This window comes from Notechis scutatus, chromosome 5 (genome assembly GCF_049901735.1).
Source record: "Notechis scutatus isolate UNSWTSFEM ecotype Mainland chromosome 5, rNotScu1.2, whole genome shotgun sequence".
Classification (NCBI taxonomy): Eukaryota; Metazoa; Chordata; class Lepidosauria; order Squamata; family Elapidae; genus Notechis; species Notechis scutatus.
In genome coordinates, this window is record NC_142013.1 from 31,610,489 (window position 1) to 31,637,689 (window position 27,201).

Genomic DNA, 27,201 nt, shown 5'->3' on the forward strand with positions numbered 1-27,201 from the left:
GCTAGGGGCACGTCAACAGCTATGGCGGAAGGGGAGGCAGCGTCTTCGCCGAGTAGTTGGTGAGTTGAACTGGCTAGCAAATAGGGACAGGGAACTGCGTTGCCAAAGCTCCTCAGAAAAACAGGCAGTTCGTTAGCCTGTTTGAAGTCAACCCTGCACCAAGTGGCTGTGATTGATGCCACTTGAACTTACTCTTAGAAAACGGAGTATTGACGGATTCCACTGTGTCTGGATCTCAGCAAAAGCATGATTCCTGGACAAATCCTTGTGACTGTTCAGAGTGACCGATTCGTTTGATGTATTTGTTCTTGTTTCTAAATGTAAGACAAGGGCAAAGGAAATGGCTTAAAGTTCACTCCGAATTGCATTAAGGCTGAGGTCTTTTTTGATCAACTGCAAAATACTTCAGATGGATTGTCTTTCTCACCAAAAAGGGACCAATAATTAATGGACGAGTGTGAGAGTTGAAAGCTGAGTGAATCACAGTATTTGCTGTATTTATAAAATATAAACTTTTTCCAAGTAAAAAGATTGATAGATAGATATAATCCTCCAACTCATTTCAATATGCTTGTAAGATAGTGTGGTTTAATGATTTGGAGTAGAGAAACAACATTTATGACTTCTCAAAATCATGTTTTGTTTAGACCTATATACAGTATATTGGACTTATTCCACCCATTGAGCTTCATGGCTGAATCTGTACAGATAGTTCTCGTCCTACAACTACAATTGAGCCTAAAATTTCTATTGCTAAGTGAGAAATTTAAATGAATTTTGCCTCATTTTACTAGCTTTCTTGCCGCAGTTGTTAAGTGAATCACTGCAGTTAAGTTAATGACATGATGTTAAGTGAATCTGCAGGTGGTGATCACATAACCCTGGGATACTGCAACTGTCATATCTATGAGTCAGTTGCCAAATGTCTGAATTTTGATCACATGACCACTGAGATGCAACAGTCATAACTGAAAAACAGTCATAAGTCACTTTTTAAACTTAGTGCCTTTGTTGCTTTGAACTATCTCAGTAAATGAATTGTTGCAAGTCAAGGACTATTTTCCAGTATTTAACCATTCAACTGTCAATGATTGCTAAATGGGACGCTATGTCCAGAAGATATGCTAAATCTCTTAATTACCAAGGGGCAGGTATCCTTCAAAGTGGCATCATTTCCAGAGTTTGCTTGTGAATTAAAATATGTTTGGCTAGCAAATAGCATACTAGATTTTCTGAATTTAAATCTTACTCAGCAAAGCGTTTTTTTTCATTTGTGGTTATCCAGTGTCAACTATTTTGTCAAGATAAACAGATATTCCACAGTCTATACTCTTTTTCCCAGTAACCTCCAGTAAAACTATAAATAGCTTCATATCTTATTTTAATTTTGATGAACATTTATTTGAGTTGTCTGACAGGATTTGGGAGTCTAATCAAGATTTTAACCAGGTTTTCTTTAAAATAACTCCCTTTCAATTCAATAAAATGAATTTGAATCTTGAAGTAAATTTTATTACTTTTTTAGTAATTTTTTTCAGGTACTTAAATATGTTTTATTTTGATTCTCAGAAAGCTGGACAGTGAAGATAAAGTGGTTCTTAGTTTTTGCTTCCATTGATTGTTGATGTCTTTGCTATATCAAACCACATGTTTAAGTTTCTTTGTAAGCATTTTCCCCAAAATGCCTAGCAGTCTAAACAAATAGAGACTGACAATCTAAAATACATGGTAAGAAAAGAGGAAATCCCAATCCTCCAGTCTTGTTGAGGTGGATAGGAGCAATTTATGTGAGCAATCTGAACTTTATTTTTATTCATTCAGTATTGTTTAAGTTTCTCTTGCTGCTTCACTGCCTTTTCTGGTTTTCCATGGATTTTATGTCCCGTATGTTGAGTGAAATGTCCCACTCTTTTCATGCTTATATGTTCACTCCTTGTTCTATGTTATTGTAAGTATCTTGGGCTCATACAGTGTTTAATATATGCAAATTTAGCATTGGGCTGTTGTACAGTGTTTTTCTGTTCCTGTATGCTATAACAGTTTGCAACCTTTTGTTTTTTTAGTGGAATATACAATAAAACAAGAACCACACTCATCTAAAGTCAGTACATGTCATTGAAAGGGTGATATATTCTCCAAAGGGCAGGAGGAAGTTTTAAACCCTGCCTTTTAGCCACAATTTCCTGTCTTGTGGCCAGAAATGTACTTGATATTAAAATTCATTTCCTGGTGTGCCTTAACAGACCTAAGTATGAGTGTGAGTGAGATGGGCGGTATCTAAATTAGAAAAATAAAATAAAATTAGTACAATAAGAATTGGTTAGATGATGTTAACACGGCTTTTATCAGATAATTGAGTGAGAACTCAAAGAAACTTTAAGGCCTATATAATATGCTGAGTAGACATTTTTGAAATTATTAGTCAGTACCAAAGGGCACTGTGATGTTGGAAGTACTAAATGGAAAGTCAGGGGAGATCAAACTCCAGTCTTAATAGTCTTTCTAGAATTACTTCTCTTTGATTATTCATAAATTATTTCTTATAAGTTCATATTTTAATTCTACATAGTGCATTATTTATCAATGTGTGAATCAAATCTCATGTCAATTATAATTTATTTCAGGGAGGTAAAGCCACATTCCTGTAAATATTTTACAATAATAATAACTTAATGACATTTCCCATTTTTTTCTGAGGATTTCATATGATTCAAATATTTATATAATACTGAATAAACTATCATATCAACATATGTCTGGGTTCACATATTATGCTAGAATTTAGAGAAATCTGGTTGACATAAGGACAAGAAAGATAATCATTTGATTAGAAATTAAGCCCAATGGCAAGAAAGGATTTTTTTACCCTTTTATTATAACATACTTAAAAGCCCAATCAAGAAGAAGAAACTAAGAAAGGTTTTTAAAAAATTACAAAAGAGACATAAGGTTTTTAAAAATAATGTTAGATTAGTACCATGTATAAATATAATCTTATGTTAATTTTAAGTATTATTAAAAGCAAACCAATACTTTGCATCAAATGATAAGGATCATTCATAATGAACAATTAATGTGAGTTTCTACTTTAAGAAAATCTGTCCTAGATTTTTTTGTGATTTATTATAATAACCTAGAGCTATTGTATTAAGAGAAACCCAAAATTGGAAGTACTTCAAGTCCACATGCTCAATTTTCATCCATAACTCATTTCTAGATTATTCTTTATCAAACTTGTTTTGAAATACAAAAGTATTTTTAATATTGACAACGATTTCCATAGCTTAGTTTATCATTTTCCTAAAGAAGGAATTATTTGTAATTTCCAATAAAAAATACAAATATACTATTACCTGCTACAGAGCCAACACCGTATACTTTGTAGGAATGTAAGACAAAATAGCTGGCTAAATATTTAAGATTTGATTCATTGTACAGGGAATCATTTTGCTGAATGAACTTTATGACATTGCCTTCAACTGTGGCGGAAAAATGAATCTTGTTACATTTCCTGCAATTTTTTAATATGAATTATCTATTTTGCAATTTATAATGGAGTAATGTTCCATAAATACATACATACATACATACATATTCATTTTCCCTGCATGTAATGCCAGTAAAGAAAGTATGAAGGAGCTTGGTTCTTTTAGCCTTGAGATAAGATGATTGAAAGGCTATACAGGTGGTTCTCAGTTTATGATCAGAACTTGGATTCATAAGTGATGTGACTGAGTGAGTTGCACCAGATTTGATAGCCTTATTTGTCACGATCTTTAAACAACTCATGGTCATTAATCAAATTCAACTCCTCCCATTGACTGTCAGAAGCCCCTTGGGAGAGTCACAAAGAAATATAGTTTCTTATTTTTTTATATATTTTCCTGTATTTATCCCATGTTTTTATCTTAATCATAAATTAACATGCAATTACCTGGTAGCAATAATAGACAATAATTTAACAGATGGGACTCAGTGCCAATCTTATCAGATCTTATTGAATGGGCAGAAACATTTGTGGGGAGCTTGTCCCACAAGTATACAGGTCATGAAGGACTTTTTAGAATACTATGGTACCAGAACCTTGAATTGAACCCAGCAGTCTTGTAGTACCATTTTCGCACATCTTTTTAAATATAGTGTCCCAGGATAAATGTTGCAGGATCCAATCTAGGTCAGTTACCAGGACCAGAGGTTTAGTCTTCCGAGGTTTCGGACTCATACTGGAGCCCACATCCTCAGGGAACTTCTCTCTAGCAGAATATGACTCTCTAGCAGAATGTTTTAACTTTTATTAAGAGCTTAGTTTCCATTAAAAAAAACAACCAAAAAATTAAGTTAATAGCACTATAGAATTACTTTTAGATGTAAAATGAGAACACAATCTGCATGCTTCTTTAGAAGTAATACCCACTGAAGTTAAATCACTTATTGATATAAGTTTTAAAAATGTTTTTGTGTCAAATGAGATTCATCTTAATAATTTACGCTTCAAATTATGTGCAGTAAGAGTTGGTAGTAAAAGATGAAATATTTCAAAAGTTGAAACCACCATTACCTTAAAACTACATATAATCTTACTCAACTTTTGTAGGGAAAATGACCTTGCAGAAGCTCTGGAAGAAGGAGGCTGTGATCTTGAAACAGTTAGGAACATAGTCCAAGGAAGACCTTTGCCTGAACACCTAAGAGCCAAAGTTTGGAAGGTAAGCCTTTCTTACACATTTGATTTATGTAGTTCAGAAAGATAGGAACTACCTGTTGGGTCACTTTATTTCTTTTTTAAATGACCAATATTAGCATACAGTGATAAGTGATATAGCAGTTAGGATATTTGAGCAGAAAAATGAAGATTGAAACCTACCCGTAGCTATGGAATATTGCTCAGTGACTTTGGGCTAGTCTCTGCTGTCAGCTGTTATGGAAAAACATTGGAAGAGAGAATGCTATGTAGGCTGTCGAAAGATAGGACCTACAAATCTAATTGTAATGATTATACTTCATCTTAACATATAAATTGTCTACACCAATGCATCAAAAATATTTACTCAATTAACTTTGCAATTGCCATCTATGTTTCAAGGAAATCATTTCAAATGCAAATTCAACATAAACGTCTTCCATTTTTAGAGTAAAGTTATGCATTGCGTTCATTATAAAGAGCTAGTAGTCACTGATTTCATTATTCATACTTGAAACAATATCTCTTTAAATATTTTTAAGTTGGTTTAAGAATCATATCTTCATTGCAGTCAAGATATTTAATATTTCTGCCTTATTTTCTTTGTATTTATTTTAGATTGCATTAAACGTTGTAGGGAAAGGAGACAGTTTAGCATCTTGGGACGGATGTTTAGATTTGCCAGAACAATCACTGATTCACAAAGATTGTCAAGAACTAGTTGGTGAGTTTGAAATAATATTTTGATGGTTAAGCTGAAAGCCACTGATAATATTTAATCTCTCCATAACAGTTTTGTTTTTATCCAATCCCTAAGATGTCTGAAATTCAAATACATGTGTTAAGTCTACTTGAAATATGGTAGAGAGATATATTTATTTAATGTTATATGGCTCTCCTTTTTTGACAACGCATATGTAACAATGCAAAATAGAGGTATAAAATGTCAATTACAGAGAATCTGACATATCACCATTTGACTAACAGAATCTTCAAGCATTACTAAATGTTTTTCTTTAAAATCAGTCTTAAAATTTTAATAGGGGATGATCCAAATATTTCAGGGTATGCTGTTCTTAGAGGCATGAGGCCATCATCGAGAGGATACAAGCATAGAGTCCCTATAAATGGCATTATTTCAGATTTAGGATCCTTAGCAACCCTTCTATATTAGATGCAGTCTGGGAGGCAGATTCATCTCAAAGAAGATGGCCTTGTAGATGTCTAGTGGTTAAACTATGTAGGACTTTAAAATGACAACATTAAAATGACAACTTTGAATTGCAACTGGAAATGCAACTTCATTAGTGAATTAACTGAACTTTTCCCATAATTGTTTGGACCTCTACATATTGAGCAAACCAAAGATTCTGGTCTTTAGGGCCAGCCCAAGTGGATCAAAGGCCAATACTCCAACCAAAAGGTAGTAAGCACCCAAGGGAAAGTGAAATGTCCTTTTCTAGAAATGTCCTGTTACAACCGGTGTACAGAATATAATTGAGCAAAAGGCCCTCTGACCACAGACCTGACTTGCTGCTCAAGCAGAAACTATGAGTCCAGAGGACCTTCAGATTATGAACCAACTCTATCTGGCAGAGTACAATCCCATCAAGAGTCAAAGATGGGCTATTCTAGAAGTAGCTAGCTTCTGAGTTTGCAGCCACTGTGTCTTCCTGGAATTCCATTTAAGTCTCTTTCTCCCCAGTCAGATCCTGTCAAGCTATTTACTCGGGTATTGTTCACAAAACAATTTTCACTACTTCACTGCTGACATTCAGTAAACAAGAGTTGCTGAGAGAGCTTAGTTTGCTCTAGGGACCCCATTTTGATATCCATGGAAAGTTTTTTGATATCCTTTGGTACTAGATGTTTTTCTTTAAAAAAAATCATCTGTTTTTGTTTTAACTTATTTAACTTGTTTTTGTTGTTATATCTTTTTATCATTTGCCAGTTTTGGGGAATGACTAAGGTCTCGGGCTAATACAATCAAGGAATGCATGTGATGTATAATGCATAACTTATATACTATTTCTTTTTAGATCAGCTGTCAATATCAGAGGAGGAGAAGTCAGTATTACGTTTGGATATTGAATCTGTGATTACATTTTATTGTAAATCTCGTAATGTTAAATACAGTTCTAGCCTAAGCTGGTCATATCTCCTTAAACCTTTGGTTCATCTTCAACTTTCACGAAGTGACTTGTACAACTGCTTCTATGCTATCATGAACAAATACATTCCAAGGTAAAGAAATCATTTATGAGCATTCAATTTAATCTTAATTTTTGTTTTATGGATATCATCTTACCTCTTTATTGTCCTTCCTTTTTGCTCAAGTGGCATTTTTGTTTGTATTTTTTAAAATCATGAGCCTATGAAGATAATTCTTCTGATATTTTGTTTATCAAATCTTTATGAAAGTCATTCATATAGGGTTTTTCTTTAAATGTACAATCATTTTTATTGTATCTGCTTCTATCATCTGCTTTTTTTAGGGACTGTTTTCTGAAGGGGAGACCATTTCATCTCTTTAGGCTGCTCCTCCAATATCATGAACCAGAACTATGTTCATTTCTAGACACAAAAAAGATGACGCCGGACTCGTATGCACTCAACTGGGTAATAAAGTGAAAGTAGGAAAACATAATGAAAAGTGAAGTTCTATAACAGAAAATTTGGAAACAACTCTTAAACAAACAAAAAAAGGAATACATTTTTGCACAAATTTTTGTAGCTACTACAGATAGGATGTTAATATTAAGTTCTTACAGTGAATTCACTTGTTCATAAGAGGTCTTTCTATTGATCAGAAATTTCTTTTGGCCCATAACAGGCAAGCAGAAATGTCTGGTTAACAATGGTAATTTCTCCCAAGAATTAAAGGATATAGGGTTTTATTTTTGTTACACTTTCATGGCATGCTATTATATTCACGGTTCCTAAAGAATAATCTATTATCTATCTATTAATCTCGTATTAGCCATGTAAACAAATGCACCTTTTTAATCATTATTTAAAAATAATAAAAATCATGACAAAGTTATCTTACAAAGAAGTAGGCTTATTAGTATGAAAATTGCTTTGTTCTAATAAGTGGATACTTACATTCTTTATGTAATGTGCAATTGAACTGGTTAGACTCAGTGATTGTAAAGATTTTATAAAGAAGTATATTGATAATACCTGTCATATTTAATAAGGGCTAATCACTTGTATTTTATATAAAATCAATGTCTTTGGGGTTTTAAAAATTTACTTACTTGTAATCAGAATTTATTCTTTTAAATGTTTCTATGGTGTAATCTCTTTATATGAGAATTAGGCTGCACTTAAAAAAATAGCTAATCCATTGTAAATACATGTATAAACCTCTCCATATTTTCTATTCTCAAAAATATTCTATTAGTAAATGTACTACTTAAAAACTCTGGTAATTTGAGTTGAATCAATTTTTACATTCCCTATTTACTTCTATTAAAACTAAAATGCATATGATAATGCATATATGAGATCTGTTTCTCAGCCAGCAGTTTCAAGAAATAAAATTAGATTGTTTTGTTAAATACCATGTTTTAAATTTACAACTGAAAGTTTGAGCATATTCTCTTGCTGTCAGGTTTCTCAGAGCAGTTCTTAGAACTTCTTATAGTTCTTGAAACTTTAAGCATTCATTAATAGCCTGGGTTTGTAGGAAAATATAACACTGTTGTTTAATACAAACATAATCAAAGTTTGAAGTATGTGCAGTGGTAATTTTGGCAATCCCGCTTTCTGATTATTGCAAACTTAAATTGTACACTTGAACTTTTTTGGCAGTTTCATGGCAGTCACATTACCTTATTTGTAGATATATGTTCAAGATTTAAATATATGAAACAAATTTAAAATTATATTACTAAAATGTGCTTCAGTATTTTTTTCATCTACTTTTCAGCTTGGTTCCCTATTTTCAAGTTACTGCACAGATGAAGTCACCCAAACAATATGGGATGGATATTTTCAGCTAGCAGATCCATTCTTCATTTATTTCCTAATGCTTATCATTCTTGTTAATGCTAAGTAAGTATGACAGCAAATTACTTAGCTGCTACTCTTGATTCTTCTTTTTTTTAACACCTGCTTTATGTTTCTCCATTTGCCTTTTCAGGGAATTGATCTTGGCACCAGAATCTGATAGTAAAGAAGATGTTGTGAGTAAGTCTTCAGCTTTAATGTAATGCTATTTAGGCAAAATAATACAGTGAAGTGCTACTGATATGTGGAAGGCTACATTTTCATATTTTAAAAAATAGGTCTGTACAAAGTAAACGTAGCTCACATTGAACCAATTCAGATCCAAAAATAAAATACAGTTTAATGCAGGACTGTTTTGTCCACTGACTGATGTACCATAGACTTTTTCTACAAAATGATTACAAAATATTGTTATATTTTAAAAGTCCCCTTTTCACGTTACAAATATACAGTATATTTTTGGGTCTTGCTCTGATTTTTTTCCTGCATTCTTTCCAGTTATCTGTTCTACTAATATACAATTAGATACTGTGGACCTGTTTCAAAGAATATAAGCCCATTGAATCCTAACATGTAGACATGCTCACACATCAAGCATTTCTCTTTCTCTTCCTCTCATTTTAAATCTTGAACATTTTTTTGCTACTACTCTTTTTCTCTTCTCCATATCTGAGAAATTTTTAATCAAGTTCCAGGAGTGAGTGAGGTTGCAGTTATTTGTGTAAAGTGGAAAACCACTTAAAAGATAAGGAGACACTGCTTTGGTCACCAGGACACAATCTCTTTTTTTGCCATTAACAGCATCTAGGTTGGTTAGCAACAGCATTTTGCTTCTTTATTACATGAGAGTTTATATTCTTCATGTTACAAGCCATTTTTATGAAACTTGATCATGAACAAAATCATGTAAATATTGATTAAAAGAGAATAATAACATAGATCTTGCTTTAAAAAAAGTTCATCTTGTAATACTTGATGTAATGTTTTGTATATTTCAGACTTTCTTGAAAAATCTCCTGGCAGTTTGGAAGTAGAAGATATAGAAGACCTTTTCTCCCTAGCACAGTATTATTGTAGCAAGACCCCTGTTTCTTTCAAAAAGGTAATTGTCAAGCACATTGAGCTGTCTTGTCTATTCTTAATTCTGCTGACTGCCAGCTGCCTGCAATTTGGCAACTCGAATCTCACCAGACTCAAGGTTGACTCAGCTTTTCATCCTTCTGAGGTCGGTAAAATGAGGACCGCAGATTGTTGGGGGCAATGTGCTGACTCTGTAAACTGATTAGAGAGGGCTGTGGAGCACTGTGAGGCTGTGTATAAGTCTAAGTTATATTGTTACTGCTGTGCCCTCCAGATGATGTGTATTAATACTGCCATCAATCTTAGCAGCATGGTTGTACTTTAAATTCCAAGAATGAACTGGTTAAAGGGTAGATTCAGAATGAGGGCATGAGGAATAAATATGTAACATAATTACATTAAATCTTCATTAATTGAATTAATCCAATAAGAATGGCAGAGCTTGAGATCGTAGATTTTAAGTAATAGTATGCCCAGCATTTCTTTCAATATCAATTGCTGTTGCTTAGAATGAGCTCCATAGTAACTTCTGCCAAACCCAAATGACTTTTAAAAACGTTGATTCAAATCTCTGTAAGTTTCCATTCACTCTGCTAGATGGCAATACTAGTCAGGTTTGAGTAACCTTACACGATAGGCTATCAGGAACTATTAAGTGTACAGATTGGATTGGGAAACAAAATGTTCCAGAAAACAATGGTGACAAATGTTTTTCATATTTTTATTGTACACTGCCCAGAGTGTCTTTGTGAGGGAGAGAGAGAGAGTTGGTAGCAAATTACATGTACATGGGTATATCCATAACATCATTAGACACTAGTATAAAGAATGCTCCATTAACTCCCAGCTATTAAAAACAAAGCACAGTTAAATGTTACATTGATTCCTATCCAATTCAAAGTTTCTGGAAAATAAATTGTTCTGCTGAGGCTTAAGAGGCAGGTCACAATATGTTCACATTTTATTCTGGATTTTATTCCTGTTTTTATGGATAATCATAACTTCCATTTAAATATATGGGAAAAAATTGTAAAAGATGCAGGATGTGACTAAACTCAGGTATAATCCTATAAATAATATGTAAAAATGCATACATAAACTTTATAAATCTAACGCTGTACGTGTTATAAAAGTTTTATCCAAGAGCTTACAAAAAGGCCATGATTTTAACTGTTGCTTATTTTAATATTTATCCTAACTATTGTTTTTTTTCCTTGATGTCATAGGAAAATCACAGTCTATTTGGCAGCAGCTTATTGGGTATCAAAGATGATGACTCAGACTTAAGCCAAGCTTTGTGTCTTGCAATTTCAGTTTCAGAGATACTTCAAGCAAATCAACAACAAGGGGTCAGTAAGTATTCCCAAAATGGGAAAAATTAAAATCATTTGCTACATCTAGAAGAATATCTTAAGAGTATTTTAATATTAGCAAACCAGACAACTGAATCCTGATCCATTGCTGCAATTTAATTATTTGATTTATCATCTCAATATTATACACAAATACAGTTAGGCTGTACATCTCACATGGGTATTAGTGCTTATTTATCTTATTACATATCTTTCTTCTGTAAAAACCTATCAGGACTTCCACCACATTGTTCTGCCAGCCGACCTATTTGAATCCAAAGCAGAAAATGTGCTTCATGTGGAATATAAGCAGAATCTCCTCACTTATCAGCTCCTACTTTAAAAAGGCACCTTTTCTTTGGTTCACAAAGTAGATGTCAGCTCTTTGGCTGCAGATCAGATGAAGAAGTGTACTCCATGGGCTATATTGCATTATGCTTTATTAAGTCAGGTTATAATAACAAATCTTTCAGGCCTGACTACACTTTACTTCATCTCCCTCTTATAATCTCAGTGAATCAAGGAGGAGTCTCCCAAGAGTCTCCTCCAAATACTGTCTTGTTTCATAAGCATTAAAGATTGTTTCACCTTTTTGGCTTGTATAATGGTTCTTGCCTATTTTTCTAAACTCATGTACCTGTCTCTCTACAGTGATCCCAAGAATATACATATTTGAATTCAGATAGTAAGGGGGGGCCAACAAAGTATGGTAACCTGAATATTTCTCTGACTAAAATGTGATCTTGGAAATATTTGTCTTCTTTAAGAAGACTCCAGCCGCAGTATCAAGCATAGTCCTGTCCCTCCAAAAGTATTTATTTTACTTTGAATTTAAATAATTGCACATCACTATTTTTTAAAAATGTTCCATCGGATCAAAAAATTGTAACTCTTCATTCATATAGGCCAAGGGTCTTCAAAAGTGGCAAGTTTAAGACTTGTGAACTTCAACTCCTAGAATTCCTGAGCTAACATGACTGGAGGAGGAATTCTGGGAGTTGAAGTCCACAAGTCTTAAAGCTGTCAAGTTTGAAGACCCCTGATATAGGCAAAAGAACAAGTGTAAACTGTTTGGAAGGCATACTGTTTTAGCTATTCAGATAATTTTGAGGAGTATCAAGAACACTATTTTCCTTTAAATTGATGCTATGTAAATTTTTATATTTGTTATAATCATAATCATCTCACTGCAAAGCAACTCTGTAGAAAGCATTTTCAAACTGCACAGCTTTAAAGTATAACCGTTGGTTAAAGGAGTTGGCTGTATGCTTTTGTTAGCATAAATTAATTATCTTAAGCTATGGTGCATTTTCTCTGCCTTGTCAACTGACATTATATTATTAAAAAAATATTCTTGTTTTAGGAAGGAGTAAGATTCTTTGTGGTGGATTGTCGCCCTGCAGAACAATACAATGCTGGCCATTTATCAACTGCATTTCATTTAGATTCTGACTTAGTAAGTATGCTGTCAGCTTAATATGTTTACTTTCAATTTTTTTAGAAGTTTAGGATAGAGTTCAGATATTATATGATGTCATGTTGCTGGTAGATGTCATTCTGAAAATGAAATAGATTCTTAGCTGCAGTCTTCCATATGAGCATCTGCCACTTCTGCTTTTGATAAGCAGCTTTGGAGCATGGCATACAGAATGGTGACAGGATACTGTATTGTATGTGCAAGAATCCTGTTGCATAGCAGAAGATATAGGGCCAAGAATATTAAAATTTTAGTTACAAACGTACTAGGTTCCATAGCTGTTGATTTATACTCTCATGTTTCAGAAACTATTTTTTCATACTGGAGACTGTGAACATTCTACATGTTAAATACAATAACAGATGGTTAACAGAGGGATTTGAAGATTAGTAAAATGTTTGGGTTAATCTGTTGACTGTTTTCCCCCCTTTTAACATACATTATGGTTAGATGTTGAGTTGATTTGATTATTAGAGATTATTAGGATTGATCATTAGGATACTTAACCTCTCTCCTATATAATGAGGAATCCACTGATGAGCACTCTGAATATTATTTTTGTGCTAGTTGTTTGTTCACTTGATTTTACTGTCACCCAGTAAAATTAACTAGCTTTCTGATCAAATCTCAAGTGGGAGACTTGATAAAATTATTTGCTGAATTCAAATTATGTTACCTCTAAAACATTCCCCTAAATTACCGAGGAAGTTACCCACTTAAAAATGAGATGAGACTAGTCCAGCAAGATTTGTTCTTGACATTTCCATTACTGAAATCTGATACTGATTACATTGCTTTCAAGATGCATATATCAGTGAAGATATATCTATAGATTTCTGTGTAGCTGACTTTTCCAAAACGTAGTTTAGCTTAGGTATAGAAAAACGTAATAAATGAATTAGCTATAACGATCTCTTAAAAACTGCCTGATAATTATTTTTTCTCAATTTTAAATGTATCAGTAGGTTTTTTAAAAAGTGTTGATTTAGAGAAAGAATTAAATGATCAGCTGAACAGATGGGCAGACATGATTTCTGCTTTTGCTTTGTTTTACAGATGCTTCAGAACCCATCAGAATTTGCTCAATCTGTGAAATCTTTGTTAGAAGCACAGAAACAGTCAATTGAATCTGGTTCTGTTGCTGGTGGAGAGCATCTTTGTTTCATGGGTAGTGGTAGAGAAGAGGAAGATATGTACATGAACATGGTACTAGCACATTTCTTACAGGTATATCTAAAACTCTATCACATATTGCCTTTAACCATGATAGTTTCTTTCCGTTGTCTGAGTTTCTTTCCTTTGTCAACTCGTTAGGTGATATTCCCGGCCTTACCCTACTGAAAAAAATATTTGCAATTACCGGTAATTTTCATAGATGCGGTGTTCAGCTGTTTGGATTATTGCATGTAAATTCTCTGTCAAACAGTTAACTGAATTGTGAAAAGTTTGCACAATATGTATTTTTGATACATGTGTTGTAAGGGGGCGAATGTTTGTAATGGGAGTTAAATCTTCAACATTAGACTGTCTACTATTGACCTCATCCCTTTCCTAAGAGGTCTGTAGGGGGCGTGCATAAGCGCACCAAAACGTGCCTACCGTCCCTGTCCTATTGTTTCTTTTTTTTCCTATTCGTATCCATTTCATGTATTTATAACCATGTTTATACTTATACCTGTTATCTAATAATAGTTTGACAAAATAAATAAATAAATAAATTTTGTTCTGTGTGTTCACCATAAACATTAATATTTTTAATAAACATTAAAAATATAATTCTAGGCTTGAAAAGCCCCTTAAGAGCAAGAGAGATATTTTTAGGGTGGTTAAACAGAATTTTTTCTATGTTTTCTGCCACTGGAAGCCACTTCTATATTAAAAATACAGATTTGGGGAAACTGAATTCTAAATCTTTTTATGTTACTTGACTCTTTTCATGAATCTGTGAAGATATTGCACTTCTCACATTATGAGATTGGTCCTTAGGCTAAGAAAGGAGGAAATGTTTATTGTTGATGAAAAAGGCCCACTCTTATTTAGAAAGGGAACTATAAGACTTATTGATCTGCTCCAGTGAAGTGCCAGCTTCTTCAAGATGAAATGTGTACTAAAGCTGTTTTATGTTACACTTATTTTGTTTTAAAAAATCCATATGCTAACCTCATCTTGGTGATTTCCAATCTTATTTCAGAAAAATAAAGAATACGTAAGCATTGCTAAAGGTGGATTTATGGGTAAGATTTTCTTTTAACTAGTAGAATACACCAAATCAAGTCTCATTAAAGAACTGAAACATTTGCTTAATGACCATCACAAAAAAAGTCATAAAATTGAGTTGGTCATGTGAGTAATCCATTTTATGACCATTATCACTTATGGCCATATAGGTTAAGTCAAGGACTACCTATAGTTTCTATAATATTCTAGGATGTTTATCTCAAGCTGCACTGCCCAGAGATCTATAACCTCTCAATTTTGAATTCCATAGGGGTTACAGTATTAATCCTAACCTGCCTCTCAGAAGTTAAGTCTTTTTTTTCCTTGCATTAATATGCACATATTTGTTCTCATAGTTCCCAGTTCAAAATTCTGCTTATGACCTAATCATTCTTAAATAAGAAAGATTGTAGGATTAGAAAATAATGAACAAAAATTGTATTATTTATTACTATTATTATATGGTACCCAATTCCTAGGAATCCTGGGAAGTTTTTAGTAGCTTTGATTGTGCAGTTTTTGGATAAAGCTGTATTTTCAGCTAGTGCCTTTTACATAATATGGTGTTTTAGAGAATGCATCATAATTATTAGCATATTTGAGCATAAGACAGTTTTGATCGATCAACAATTATTTCAATTTTTTTCCATAGCACTGCAACAGCACTTAGCAGACATTAACATTGAAGGACCAGAAAATGGATATGGCCATTGGATTGCTAGCACTTCAGGCTCAAAAAATAGTATTAACTCCTTAGTTGACGTGAGTGCTTTTTAAAACAAATTGTTTAGCTTTTAACACAATGTTTCAGGATTGTTTTTATTTTTTTATAATATAGAACAACATACCACATGCATTGAAGGAGAAAAGAGATGTTAGGCTTTGTTGCCAAAAATCAGAAAGAGGCTTTGTAAACCCTTTTCCAGTTAACAAAGTTTAATAAAGAGCATAAGTGATAATTAACACTACTTTAATTTGATACCTTAGCTGAACGGTGTGTTTGCCTAGAGGTGGAGCTCTCGCCTCACAATCACGAGGCTATGAATTCAATCCAATTAGCAGCAAATATTTGTCTCTGGGTACAATGAGAAAATAACTGCTATGAACTTTATGTAGGTGTCAGGAAGGGCTTCCGGCCAGTAAATGCTCAGCTCCATTCAGTTGCCCCGACTCCATCCTGATGCAAGGGATTACAGGGTTGTTAAAAGAAAAAAAAAATGATTTCTTAGCATCATGTTTTAAACTATATTATGGCAGCATTTTCCTCTACATTAGGAATAGCCAATGTGGTAACAAATATATAGATTATTTTATTTATTTCTTGTTTTTAGAGAAGAATATAGAAACAAGTCTTGCCATCATATATGCTCTATATGAGCCACGGTGGCGTAGTGGTTAGAGTGCAGTACTGCAGGCTACTTCTGCTAATTGGCAGCCTGTAATTTGGTAGTTCAAATCTCACCTGGCTCAAAGATGACTCAGGCTTCCATCCTTTCGAGGTCAGTAAAATGAGGACCCAAATTGTTGGAGGCAATATGCTGACTCTGAAAACTGCTTAGAGCTGTACAGCATTGTAAAGCGATACATAAGTCTAAGTAGTATTGCTATTGCTATATGTTACAGCCCAAATAGTTCATATACTATGGCCATACTTAGAGGTTGGTAGAAGATCAACAGAAACTATAAAAGTAAATTTCAGAAGCACTTCGCGGGGGTGCACGTGTACCCTTGGGGGCTTAGATTGCACATCTTTTGTTCTTTACAAATAGTGCATGTATCAAGTTCACATTTTGGTGATTATGGAATATAAATGAATTTTATTCAGAAACATTCTGTCTTTTTAGGGCGATTCTCCAAATGGATCAAATGATGGAAAGGGTGTCAAGTCTCTGGTAAACAAGATGACTGAAGCTTTAAAGACGAAATCTGTAAATGTGAAAGAAAAAGTTATTAGTTTTATTGAAAATACTTCAACTCCTGTAGAGAGGTGAGTTATGTTGGTGTATTTATTATGGGCATTGTGGATCAGGAAGGTGAGTTCTCTGGAATGTTTCACTTTTTCCCAGAAAGCAGTGATTACATCTAAAATACTAAATTATTTCTTTATCAATAGCATAGATAAATGATAATCCAAGTCTGAATTGGTAGATTTCAGGAAAAAGGAAATTTTCCAGGAACATAGTTTTCAGATCATTTTGCATATAAATTATTTCCAATCTGACCAATCTTCTTGCATGTTAAATCACACATTTTATTCCTCCATCCCTGATAGTTTTATGCTACTGTGAAGAAATTTAATGGCTTGACCTTAGAATTTTCCTATATGTTAACAAACATACTTACAACAACAATTTTTAGATTGGAAGTTTGTTATTTCTCATTTCTCGTTCCACATATTTTTTTCACAGCTCCTTCTTAAACTCTTGAACTTTGAAAAGTATTAAGTTTTGTAGGAGATCTGTGTGTGGATATGAATGAATCTATATGTGTGTGCTTTATGTGTATATATGTATGCATCCATGTGTGGGGTGGGTACATATACACATACACACACACATATACACACACACACACACAGTCATGAAAGTCAATGGGGTATTGTGGTAAAAGTGCTGGATTAGGAGTCAGGAGACTAAGGTTCTAATTTTCCCTTAGGTATAGAAGCCAAGAGGTTGACTTTGGGCCAGTCAAAAAATACCTTAACCGGTACTGGACAAATATGCTAGATTACCCCATTTCTCTTGGAGTGGATTAATTCAGACAGTATCAGAACAGAATAATAATACTTCATTTTAAAAACATAAAAAGTATCTTACACTGGAAAGCTTTAAGATAGATAGATAGATAGATAGATAGATAGATAGATAGATAGATAGATAGATAGATAGATAGATAGATAGATAGATAGATAGATGATAGATAGATAGATAGATAGATAGATAGATAGATAGATAGATAATAGATAGATAATGAATAATTCCAAATGGGAAGACATAAATCAGATTTTCTTAATATATTGTAATTATTTATTCTGTCCTCTGCCCAATTTGCTATAGAATTTCTTTCAATCTTCCCTGGCCTGACAGACCAAGTATGCTGCGGTAAGCCACATACAGACCCACCCGAGTAAAACTGCCTTTGTTCTTTTTTAGCATGACTTCATACTATTTGTAAGCATCAGTTATACTGTCAATAGTTCTCAGATTTTTTTAAAATTAGGAATGCTTTACATCAAGCTCAAATATTTAAAATACTATAGTCACAGATGTTCACATTCATTTATAGATGACACATGCATAAAAGGGACTCAGTAGCTCAGCGGCTAAGACGCTGAGCTTGTCAATCAGAAAGATCGACAGTTCGGCGGTTCAAATCCCTAGAACCGCATAACTGAGTGAGCCCCCGTTACTTGTCCCAGCTTCTGCCAACCTAGCAATTCAAAAACATGTAAAAATGCAATTAGAAAAATAGGGACTACTTTGGTGGGAAGTTAACAGCATTCCATGCTAGTCATGCCGGCCACATGACCATGGAGATGTTTTCAGACAACACTGGCTCTCCGGCTTTGTAACGGAGATGAGCACCGCCCCCAGAGCAGGAAACGACTAGCACGTATGTGCAAGGGGAACTTTTACCTTTACCATGCATATGTAATAAATGTTACCTCCCTTGCAGCATGATGCAGTTAAAAATGTTAGCCACAATTCACTGTTTTGTCTGAACATTAAAATGCAGCTACATTTTTGATAATTCTACTCAACAAAATGGGATTCTGTGGTTAATTAGATTTTGGATCAGAGTTGAAAAATCTATAGGGAAGAGAGGTTTCATTATTAAATTACATTTCAATAACATCTTAAAAAGCATACCCTTATGGCATAACTTAAGAATATTCTTATGGCCCATTTCATTGCCAGTGATTCTCTGACTAAGTAACACAGATAAGAATTTTGAAATAATAAGAACCAAATGGATTTCACAGGCACAATGCAAGAAGAAATCACTTGGAGGATGGATAAGTTAAAGTAGCCAGAATTGCTATGCTATGTAAATGTAGCAATTGATTATGGCACATGTGTCAAACTCACTGCGTCACATTAATGTCACGTGATGTGTTGCGATGTTTTTTGCCTTCATGGAGATAGGTGTAACGTATCTGGGCCATGAGCCGCCAGTTTGACACCTCTGGACTATGAGAATATTGTTTCTAAATTGTGGTTGTATTTAATATCATCTGAATATCTATGCACAACAGCAAATTACCTTAAAGGTATTTATTTATTTACATGAAGTCTGATAATAACTACCCTCCTAAACTAAATGACTGGGTATGTGTAAGTTGGTTTGCAAACCATGGTTTGCATTAACCATGCTTATATTAAAACCAGTAGATTGTGGCTAAATATCATGGTTGTTCTTATTAAGCACGCAAATAATGATTTCCATACTGGCATGCATTCTTTATACCTTCTGACAGTGCACTTAAGCTCATCAAACTAAGGTATCTTGTACCTAGGTGCGATGGGTAGCACACAAATAAACAGACAGACAGATCATAGCAATCTTAAAACAACAAATCACAGTTAGCATTAATTTTGCCTAGTTGGCAACTATTGTATGTTGAGCTTGTAGTGAAATCTGAAAGAATAGAGAATTGTTGTACAGGCCTCAAAAGCATATAAAGAGGCCCTGCAAATTTTGAAACAGTTGCAAGAAAGTATAAATTGTTGCAAGGCTATTTTTTAAAAATAGTGGGCATTCTGTAATAAATAGATAGTAAATAAAGTATCCAGTAGAATATATTTATCTCATACACCAGGTATTTTATTGAACAATGTCAGTGTTACAGATGCTTATCTTTATAAATTACTAACAAGCACCACTCATCTGGCTTTCTTTGGATGGCACATTTGTTGTTTCTTTACACAGTTCAGTTGCCTATTACTTTAAACTGCCAACTCCTAGAAAATGAATAGGAAATAGAGATAAATGTGAGTTTTCCCATCAGTTTTCCCATTCTTCTTCCTTATGTTACCTATATGTCTCCTCTAACAATCATTTCTACACTAATAAGTGAAATTTGAATCTTTTTCAAAAGTGAATTGGACAGAGATTTACTTATACCCAATCAGCATTATAATTTTTAGAATGTATGGATAACAACACGTTGGAATGAGCTACTTGCTGTGAAGTATGAAACTATGTAACATAGTATTCGGTTTCTGCAATAAAGTGCACTTTCAGTAATCGATGAAAGATGAATGAACAAGAAACAAGATCCAAGTGAAAAATCTGAAAAGAAGAAATGCTATAATTCACATTCTGCACTTCTCAAGTCTGTTCTATTATCTGATATTATGATTCCTCCAGATATATTTGTTAGATGAAATTAACTCATATTCTCAGGTTTTTTTTCTGTCAGTACTGCATACTTTGGAATATTGGAAACCAATAGTAGTTTGTCCCCAAACACGCCTTGATATATTATCACTTTAAGGAAACCTTTGTTAAAAACATAGGTGTACAGTGTCTCTCTCTCCAGATGTTGCTGAATTATAAAGACCACTGAGAAGAGGAGCTTGGAACTGTAATTTAATAATATCTGGAAAGCCACATACAACCCACTGAAGTGATCTGTGTTTTCTAACTATGTTTGCTGAACTTTTCAAACCAAACTTCTTGTACGTAATTCAGGCAGTTCAGTGCTCTTTTGCCTGCTTTTCACTAATTCAGTATGGTTCATTGCTTTTGCATAGCCAGCTACCTTTATCAAAATCTTTGACTATACACACACACATTCACACCTGGATCACATTGCATGCTGTTAATGGGAAAAATGCTTTGATAAGATATATTTTAAAATGAAGATCATTTTTCCTTTCTTATGCTCTTTCCCTGCCAACAGGCATGTCAGCAGCAGTGATCGAGTAGGAAAACCTTATCGTGGTGTGAAGCCAGTATTCAGTATTGGAGATGAAGAAGAGTATGATACTGGTATAGCAGTTTTTATAAAAGTATATATTGCATTTTCTAGCTAAGTCCTGAATTCTGTTATTAAAAAGATACTTCCTGTATACACATAGACAGGTTTTCTGAGAAACATTTACTTTTTGCCAAAAAAAAAATCAGGGATATGATCTGGGCAACATACTCATCTAGAATATACAGGTACGTTTATTTAACTTTTTTTTTTTTTTGAAATTTTTATTTGGTTTTTCACAAAAACAAAATACAAATAAAACATCTTTTTTGAAAATAGCATGGTCCCAGGTTATCACTTCTTCATACAGACACAAAACTCAATTTCATGCTCATTTTTATATTCTATTCCATATCTTATTACCATTTTATATTTTCTGCATAGTTTTTCCCCTCTTTTAATTTTCCCAACTTTGTTTTAATTATCTCAATTGAAATCATTATATTTATACTTTTGTCTGTTCTGTTACAATTTCACATTATCTTTTCTTATTAAGCAAATTTTTCCCTGTAGTTACCAATTAGAGTATGACACCTTTATATCCTTTAATTTTATCCATTCAAGCTCTTATTTAAGCTTCAGTGTATAGCTTTAAGATTATAGCATTCAATGTAATACATAACTTCCAATCGAATTCTGCTTGGTACATTCTTAAAATAGACACTATATTCTTAAAAAGAAAAAATTATATATATATGTAAATAAAACACATTCCATTCCAATTCAATTCTATCATTAATATGCATTAAAATCTTAAAATCTTTAACATTAATTTTCAATTAAATATCATACTTCCTTGGGAACACTTATAAACTTTCCATAGTTAATTCTTTTTTTTCCATATTTCTCACTTATATTTTTTATAAATCATTACTAATAATTAAAAATGTTCCCTTTTAATTCTCTCAATCATTTTAATTCATTTATTTATTAACAAACATCCCACTGCATTACAATAAATATTTTATCCATCATCATATTTTCTAAAGTTATTTCTATTTGTAATATAACAAAGCTATCTTATGTACCTTTGCAGAATCCCTTTTACAATTAAATTTTCACCCATTATCTCTAAACAAACTTATGGTTACAATCCTTATATCTTTTCCCTGTTTCTCCATTTCTTGTTTCTGTCTTTTACAACTTCTTTTCCTTGCCTTCTTCCCCCTCTTCTTCTCCCTCCCCTTTTTACCCCCTCGTCCCTCTACTTCTAACTCTCTCATCTGTAATCCCCCTCTTCTGTTGCTTTCTAATATTATACTTATCTTTCAAATTGTTCTTCTTTTTGATTGTTTTTTCTAGTCTTAAACCTTTCACTCTCTTTCCCCCCTTTTCTTTTTTTCCCCCACTTAAAATTATTTGATCATTAAAGATGGCTTCTTCTTTGTCCCGATCTTCTTGTTCTGCAAGTGTTTCTTGTTGCTTCTCATTGTTCCAGATCTCCATTTCTAAGAATTGAAACACGAAGCCAAAATAACTTCTCCCTTCTTGTGCGTCTTCTTTCCATTTTTTAAGTTCCGTTTTCAGTTCTTCTAAGAGTGATACCATTTTAAAAACTTTTAAACAACCACCCAGTTAATTTTAGTCATCTAGATACAAAAACCAAAAATCACCAAGTAATCCAAATAATCCAAGGCTGTTTCTACTTGCTTCTTTTTTCCACTTTCTCTTCCTGGGGTTCTATTATTTTGTTACCAAGTTTCAATTAAAATGTATCTTTGAGGAATCTTGTTAAAATTTCACTGTAAGTTCCTTTTAATTACAGTTCCATTCCTTAATTCCATGCAGTCTCCTCCATTTTTCCAGATCCTGCCCTTCTATTCTTTTTTTTTTCTCCTTTCCAGCTTTTAAAAACTTTTAAATGTCCAGAAATCTTTATTATCCCCTTGACTTTTATTTTCAGCTTAGATGCCTATTAATGTCAAAGTGGATTTTTTTTCAGTTTCTTGCTTAAGTCTCTTAGCTGTCAGTATAAGGAAGGGAAGAAAAAAATCCTAATCCTTTCCCTCTCTCTCTCCTTCACAGCTTCAAAATCTTTGGGAACAATGTTGTTAAGTTTAAATTCCAGGGTACCTTATTTGTTGTTTTTGCTGTTTGACCCGGTCAACCAAAACTTTCTCTTCTTATCTTCCTCCTGCACATTCTTTTCCGGTTGAGTTCTTCTTTGTGGTGGCCATATCTGACCACCGCTACAACCGCCTTCGGGAAAGGGAGTAATGGCCAGCTGGGGAGGAGAGATGCGGCTCTCCTCAACCCTGCAGGCAGTCTCCCCCCCTCTTCACCACCTCTACGGGGTGGCTTAGCCCCGAAACCAGCCGGCTCGGGGTGCTCCAGCAGCGAGCACGGATCGAAGCCTCCGAGAGACGAGGTTTCGGTCTGTCACTGAAGAAGTTCAAACTAGAAGTCCCTGGTACGTTTATTTAACTGAGTGCACTAATGAACTCTGCTGGACTTTATTACTGATAAATTCAAGTCAAGGCATCCTTCTCTAATTCAGAGATACTCAATAGTTATCAGAGAAACCTGTTATTATCAAATGAACCTGTTTGGAATCTTCATCAGCATTCAGGAAATCCAAAATTATATGGAATATAGTATGAAAATCCTTACTTTATCAAACTATATTGTAATACATATTTCATACATATATACAATATTTGAAATATACTGTGACTTTTGCATGGAATCAGCAACTTAAGAATGAATGTCTTGGCTTTAACACTGTAGTTTTAATCATAAATTGTGACTTGTAAATGACTGTCAAATATATGCATGGAATAATGTGTGATGGGATTTCTAAACTTGGTGATGATGAGCAACAGCCTTCATTTCATAAATTTCAGATTAGAATGAAAAACGTTTTTCAAAATGTGTGATACCAATTAAAAAGATTTTGTCCATGACAGCATTTTTTTTTCTTTTTGAAACAGATGAAATTGATAGCTCTTCAATGTCTGATGATGATAGAAAAGAAGTCGTCAATATTCAGACTTGGATAAATAAGCCAGATATAAAACACCATTTCCCTTGTAGTGAAGTTAAAGAAAGTGGACACATGTTTCCTAGGTATTGTTGCATTGGCTTTATACACTTAATAATATTTCTAATGATAAAAAGTGGCTCCCTCTGTCTCTCTGTCTTTCTCTCTCTCTCTCTCTCTCTCTCTCCCTCCCTCCCTCCCTCCCTGTATGTGTGTGTATATATGTAGGTGTGTATACCAAACTATACAGGAATGCACACACATACAGACTTTAGTATAGACAATTGCTATGTTTTAAATGCCAGATATGTAGGTTTCTGTAATTATTTTTTAAATTTACCTTTAACCCTACTTAATGGGAAAAAAAATTAAAAATGTAGGGTGACTAATTAAGTGTATGGATTAATGGTCACAAACAGCAGTGAACAAATTCACTGCAGATAATAATTTCATAGCAGATATTTTGTTTTGCTCATAGCATACTATTATATATTTGCACTTTTACCATAATATAAGCCATGTCCACAACTTGATGAAAAGTTAATTGTAAGCTTGCCAAATAGCTGTGTAGTCACAGAATATTATTATTTTCAAAATGCATTTGCCTCAGGATAATAATGCTGAGGATGGGGAAATGTCTGTTTCCTGATATAATGCACCTTATTTTCTGTTTTGTTTTTTTTACTAGTCATCTTTTGGTAACTACAACACACATGTACTGTTTGCGAGAGATTGTCTCTCGGAAGGGATTGGCTTACATACAGTCTCGTCAGGCACTAAATGCTGTGGTCAAAATTACTTCCAAGAAAAAGCATCCGGAATTAATAACCTTTAAATATGGAAATAGTACTGCTTCAGGCATAGAGATTTTGGCAATTGAGAGGTAAGATTTTACTATGATTAGATACAACTACATATGAATCATCCATATATTTTGAGGATTCATTTATGTGTCAAGATGAAATAATCAATTGACAGAAATTTCTAATATTGTTGAGCACAGCTTTATTATATGGGGAATTATAAAGTCCTTGTATAAACAGTGAATCATGTTTAATGTAAAGTGCTTAGTATTATCAAGTATTATCAAGTGGTAGTATTACCTTAAAGAAGGCTGAGCCTTCTTCAAGTTCTACAGAACTTTTTATACATTCTTTATACTATTCTTTATTGGCTAAACAATAGTCTAGAAATTATTACTCCTTGAAATTTAATTAAGATACAGTTTAATCACTATGTTAGATCATGAGTGAATCATCTACATACATCCTGGAATTTTGAGATTCTCTTAATAGCAACATATTAATCAGTACTCCAAATAATTTAAATTTTTCCCAATTATAAAAATAAATTGGAAATTAGTTGCTAGGCAACTATTATATTTATGTGTTTATCAAATTTATGTAGCCTCCGTTTTACAAAAAGTTACTCTGGGTTATAGACAACAATAAAGTAAAACAAAACTATATAAAAGCAATCATTATTAAAAATACAAAGCAGTCATTATTAAAAATAAAAAAGAGATAATAAATACTATATCAACGGAGTCTTAATAGAATGTCTCCTGGGATCCTGAGCCTAAGGACATAGCCATATCTTAAAAGACTTCCAAAACATTATGCAGCTAACTATAGGTGATGATGAGGCAGAGCCTGAAGGCAGGGTGGAAGAGAAATAACACACTGATTCTTTATCTCATTTCAATTTCTTTGTAAATAAGCGTCATTATATATGTGTGTATGTATGCCTGAGTGTGTGTGCGCGCACGCGCACATAAGCATGCACATCATATACTGTATAAGGATCCTATGGGTCACGTCATAATATTTTAATAGTATTACTTTATATTGTGAAAGTGATTTGGTATATTAACAAATGATATTATCATTTCCATTTTAAGGTACTTGATTCCAAATGCAGGTGATGCCACTAAAGCTATAAAACTACAGATTATGAAAGTATTGGATGCCCTGGAAAGCTAATAAGAACAGATGTTTTCACTGTGTCTTCAGAAGAAAGTGGTGGCCAAAATATTTTATGTGGCCTAAAACGACTTGTTACAGCTGAATACTAACCTAAGAGGACATTTCAGTTTATTGATGGGAGTGCCTAGATAACTACTTTATGGTAGAAGTAAACTATACTTTTGAAGAGATTTTTTTAAAGTATTTTCTTTAGCACATTTGGAAATATTGTTTGTTATAAACTTGAGTTATTTTTAAAGTAACTGTGGAGAAGCTGACTTATTCGTAAGAAGAGAACTCAATACATAGATCTGTTTGAAAAGATATACTGTAACCAGGCAATACTTTCCAATATTGGAAAATATTTGAACTACATAATTCACAATTGAAAAACAAGACATATTTTTACAAGCCTTGAATATTTGGTTTGAACAGTACTTGAGGCAAGAATCTGTAACTTCTTTAAAACAATATTACATGCTATCCAACTTGGGAAAGGTTTATAGGGACATACGATGTGTATGTAATTTTTAAAGTCTTCTATGAGGTTTAAAAGAATAGCTAAATTTCCTGAAGCTTGAAATACTAAGTAGCGTACACCAATTGAATGTTAATAGCTTTATGCTTTATAATGAAAACTAAGGTTTTCCAAAGTCAACATTAGATTGGGAAATGAAATCATAATTCATTTTTCATAAGAGAATATAAGAATTGGCTACACTAATGGATATGCAAACATAATCTTTCAGAAACCTGTTCAAAATCTGTCCAGCGTTTACTAAAATTGCAATGCGCAAGAGTGAAGCAAAGTGTGGAAACTTTATGTGTAATGTCTTTTAGTTTTTCTTTGAAATGTATCAGCTGAACCCTACTAATAATGTTTTCAGTGCTTGAGATTAAAAAAAATAAAATCTGATGCAAAAATCCATAGTTTTCGAAGAATAACCAAAATGGTTGTGAGAGGTATTTGAATGCACTTAGGTGTCTCAAGAAAATCCTGTAAATGCTGCAAAACCTGAGAGTAACAATTCATAGGATTTTAGTAGGATGGGACAAAAAATAATAATAGAATATCTGCAGATGCAGTCAGCCTGCCAATGGAAACTAAAATCAACTGATCTTCATAACCAACTCTTTTGATCTCTTAACAAGAATCATGTAGGCACTTTAATCTTGAAACCAACACTCATTTTTTTTAAATACCTAAACAAGTATATAAATACGAATTGCATGTACTGCACTTTTTCCAAAGTCCTGCATTTATAATTCCATCCCAGAACTGTTGCATTATTTTTTTCCTTTCTTCACACTCCTTTTAAAAAGCAAATTAAAATCTCCTAGAGGTTTTCCTGCCTAATTTAGCAATGACATTTTTTCCTAATATTAATGTAAAGATGTTTGTGCAATTGTTTATAAAAGTGCTATTGTAAATAAATCATTACTACTTAAAAGCCAA

General features: G+C 33.3%; 1 protein-coding gene and 1 long non-coding RNA gene across 3 annotated transcripts; both read left to right on the plus strand.

Annotated features, from left to right (window-relative positions):
- On the plus strand, nt 1–27,201 carry TBC1D23 (TBC1 domain family member 23). Of its 2 annotated transcripts, XM_026681729.2 has the most exons (19): nt 1–59; nt 4,595–4,706; nt 5,300–5,405; nt 6,721–6,925; nt 7,177–7,300; nt 8,616–8,740; nt 8,829–8,875; nt 9,694–9,797; nt 11,002–11,124; nt 12,491–12,583; nt 13,661–13,831; nt 14,796–14,838; nt 15,474–15,583; nt 16,666–16,808; nt 17,878–17,922; nt 20,727–20,815; nt 23,732–23,867; nt 24,470–24,664; nt 25,682–27,201. In XM_026681729.2, the coding sequence occupies exons 1-19, from the start codon at nt 22–24 to the stop codon at nt 25,761–25,763; spliced, it is 2,091 nt and encodes a 696-aa protein (XP_026537514.1). In that variant the 5' UTR covers nt 1–21; the 3' UTR covers nt 25,764–27,201. The 2 variants fall into 2 exon arrangements, with proteins under 2 accessions (XP_026537514.1, XP_026537516.1); XM_026681731.2 differs by lacking the exon at nt 17,878–17,922.
- Nucleotides 168–1,166, plus strand: LOC148130434 (uncharacterized). The gene is made up of 3 exons (XR_015749793.1): nt 168–304; nt 352–378; nt 1,031–1,166. It is a non-coding gene; the product is annotated as an uncharacterized LOC148130434 (long non-coding RNA).

Bases quoted from the DNA above. Each gene is read 5' to 3' on its own strand.
- TBC1D23 (XM_026681729.2), top strand. From the start codon at position 22: ATGGCGGAAGGGGAGGCAGCGTCTTCGCCGAGTAGTTG. The intron at 8,876-9,693 runs GTAAGTCTTCAG...TGTATATTTCAG, and splicing joins TAGTAAAGAAGATGTTGTGA to ACTTTCTTGAAAAATCTCCT. The intron at 16,809-17,877 runs GTGAGTTATGTT...AATTTGCTATAG, and splicing joins ACTTCAACTCCTGTAGAGAG to AATTTCTTTCAATCTTCCCT.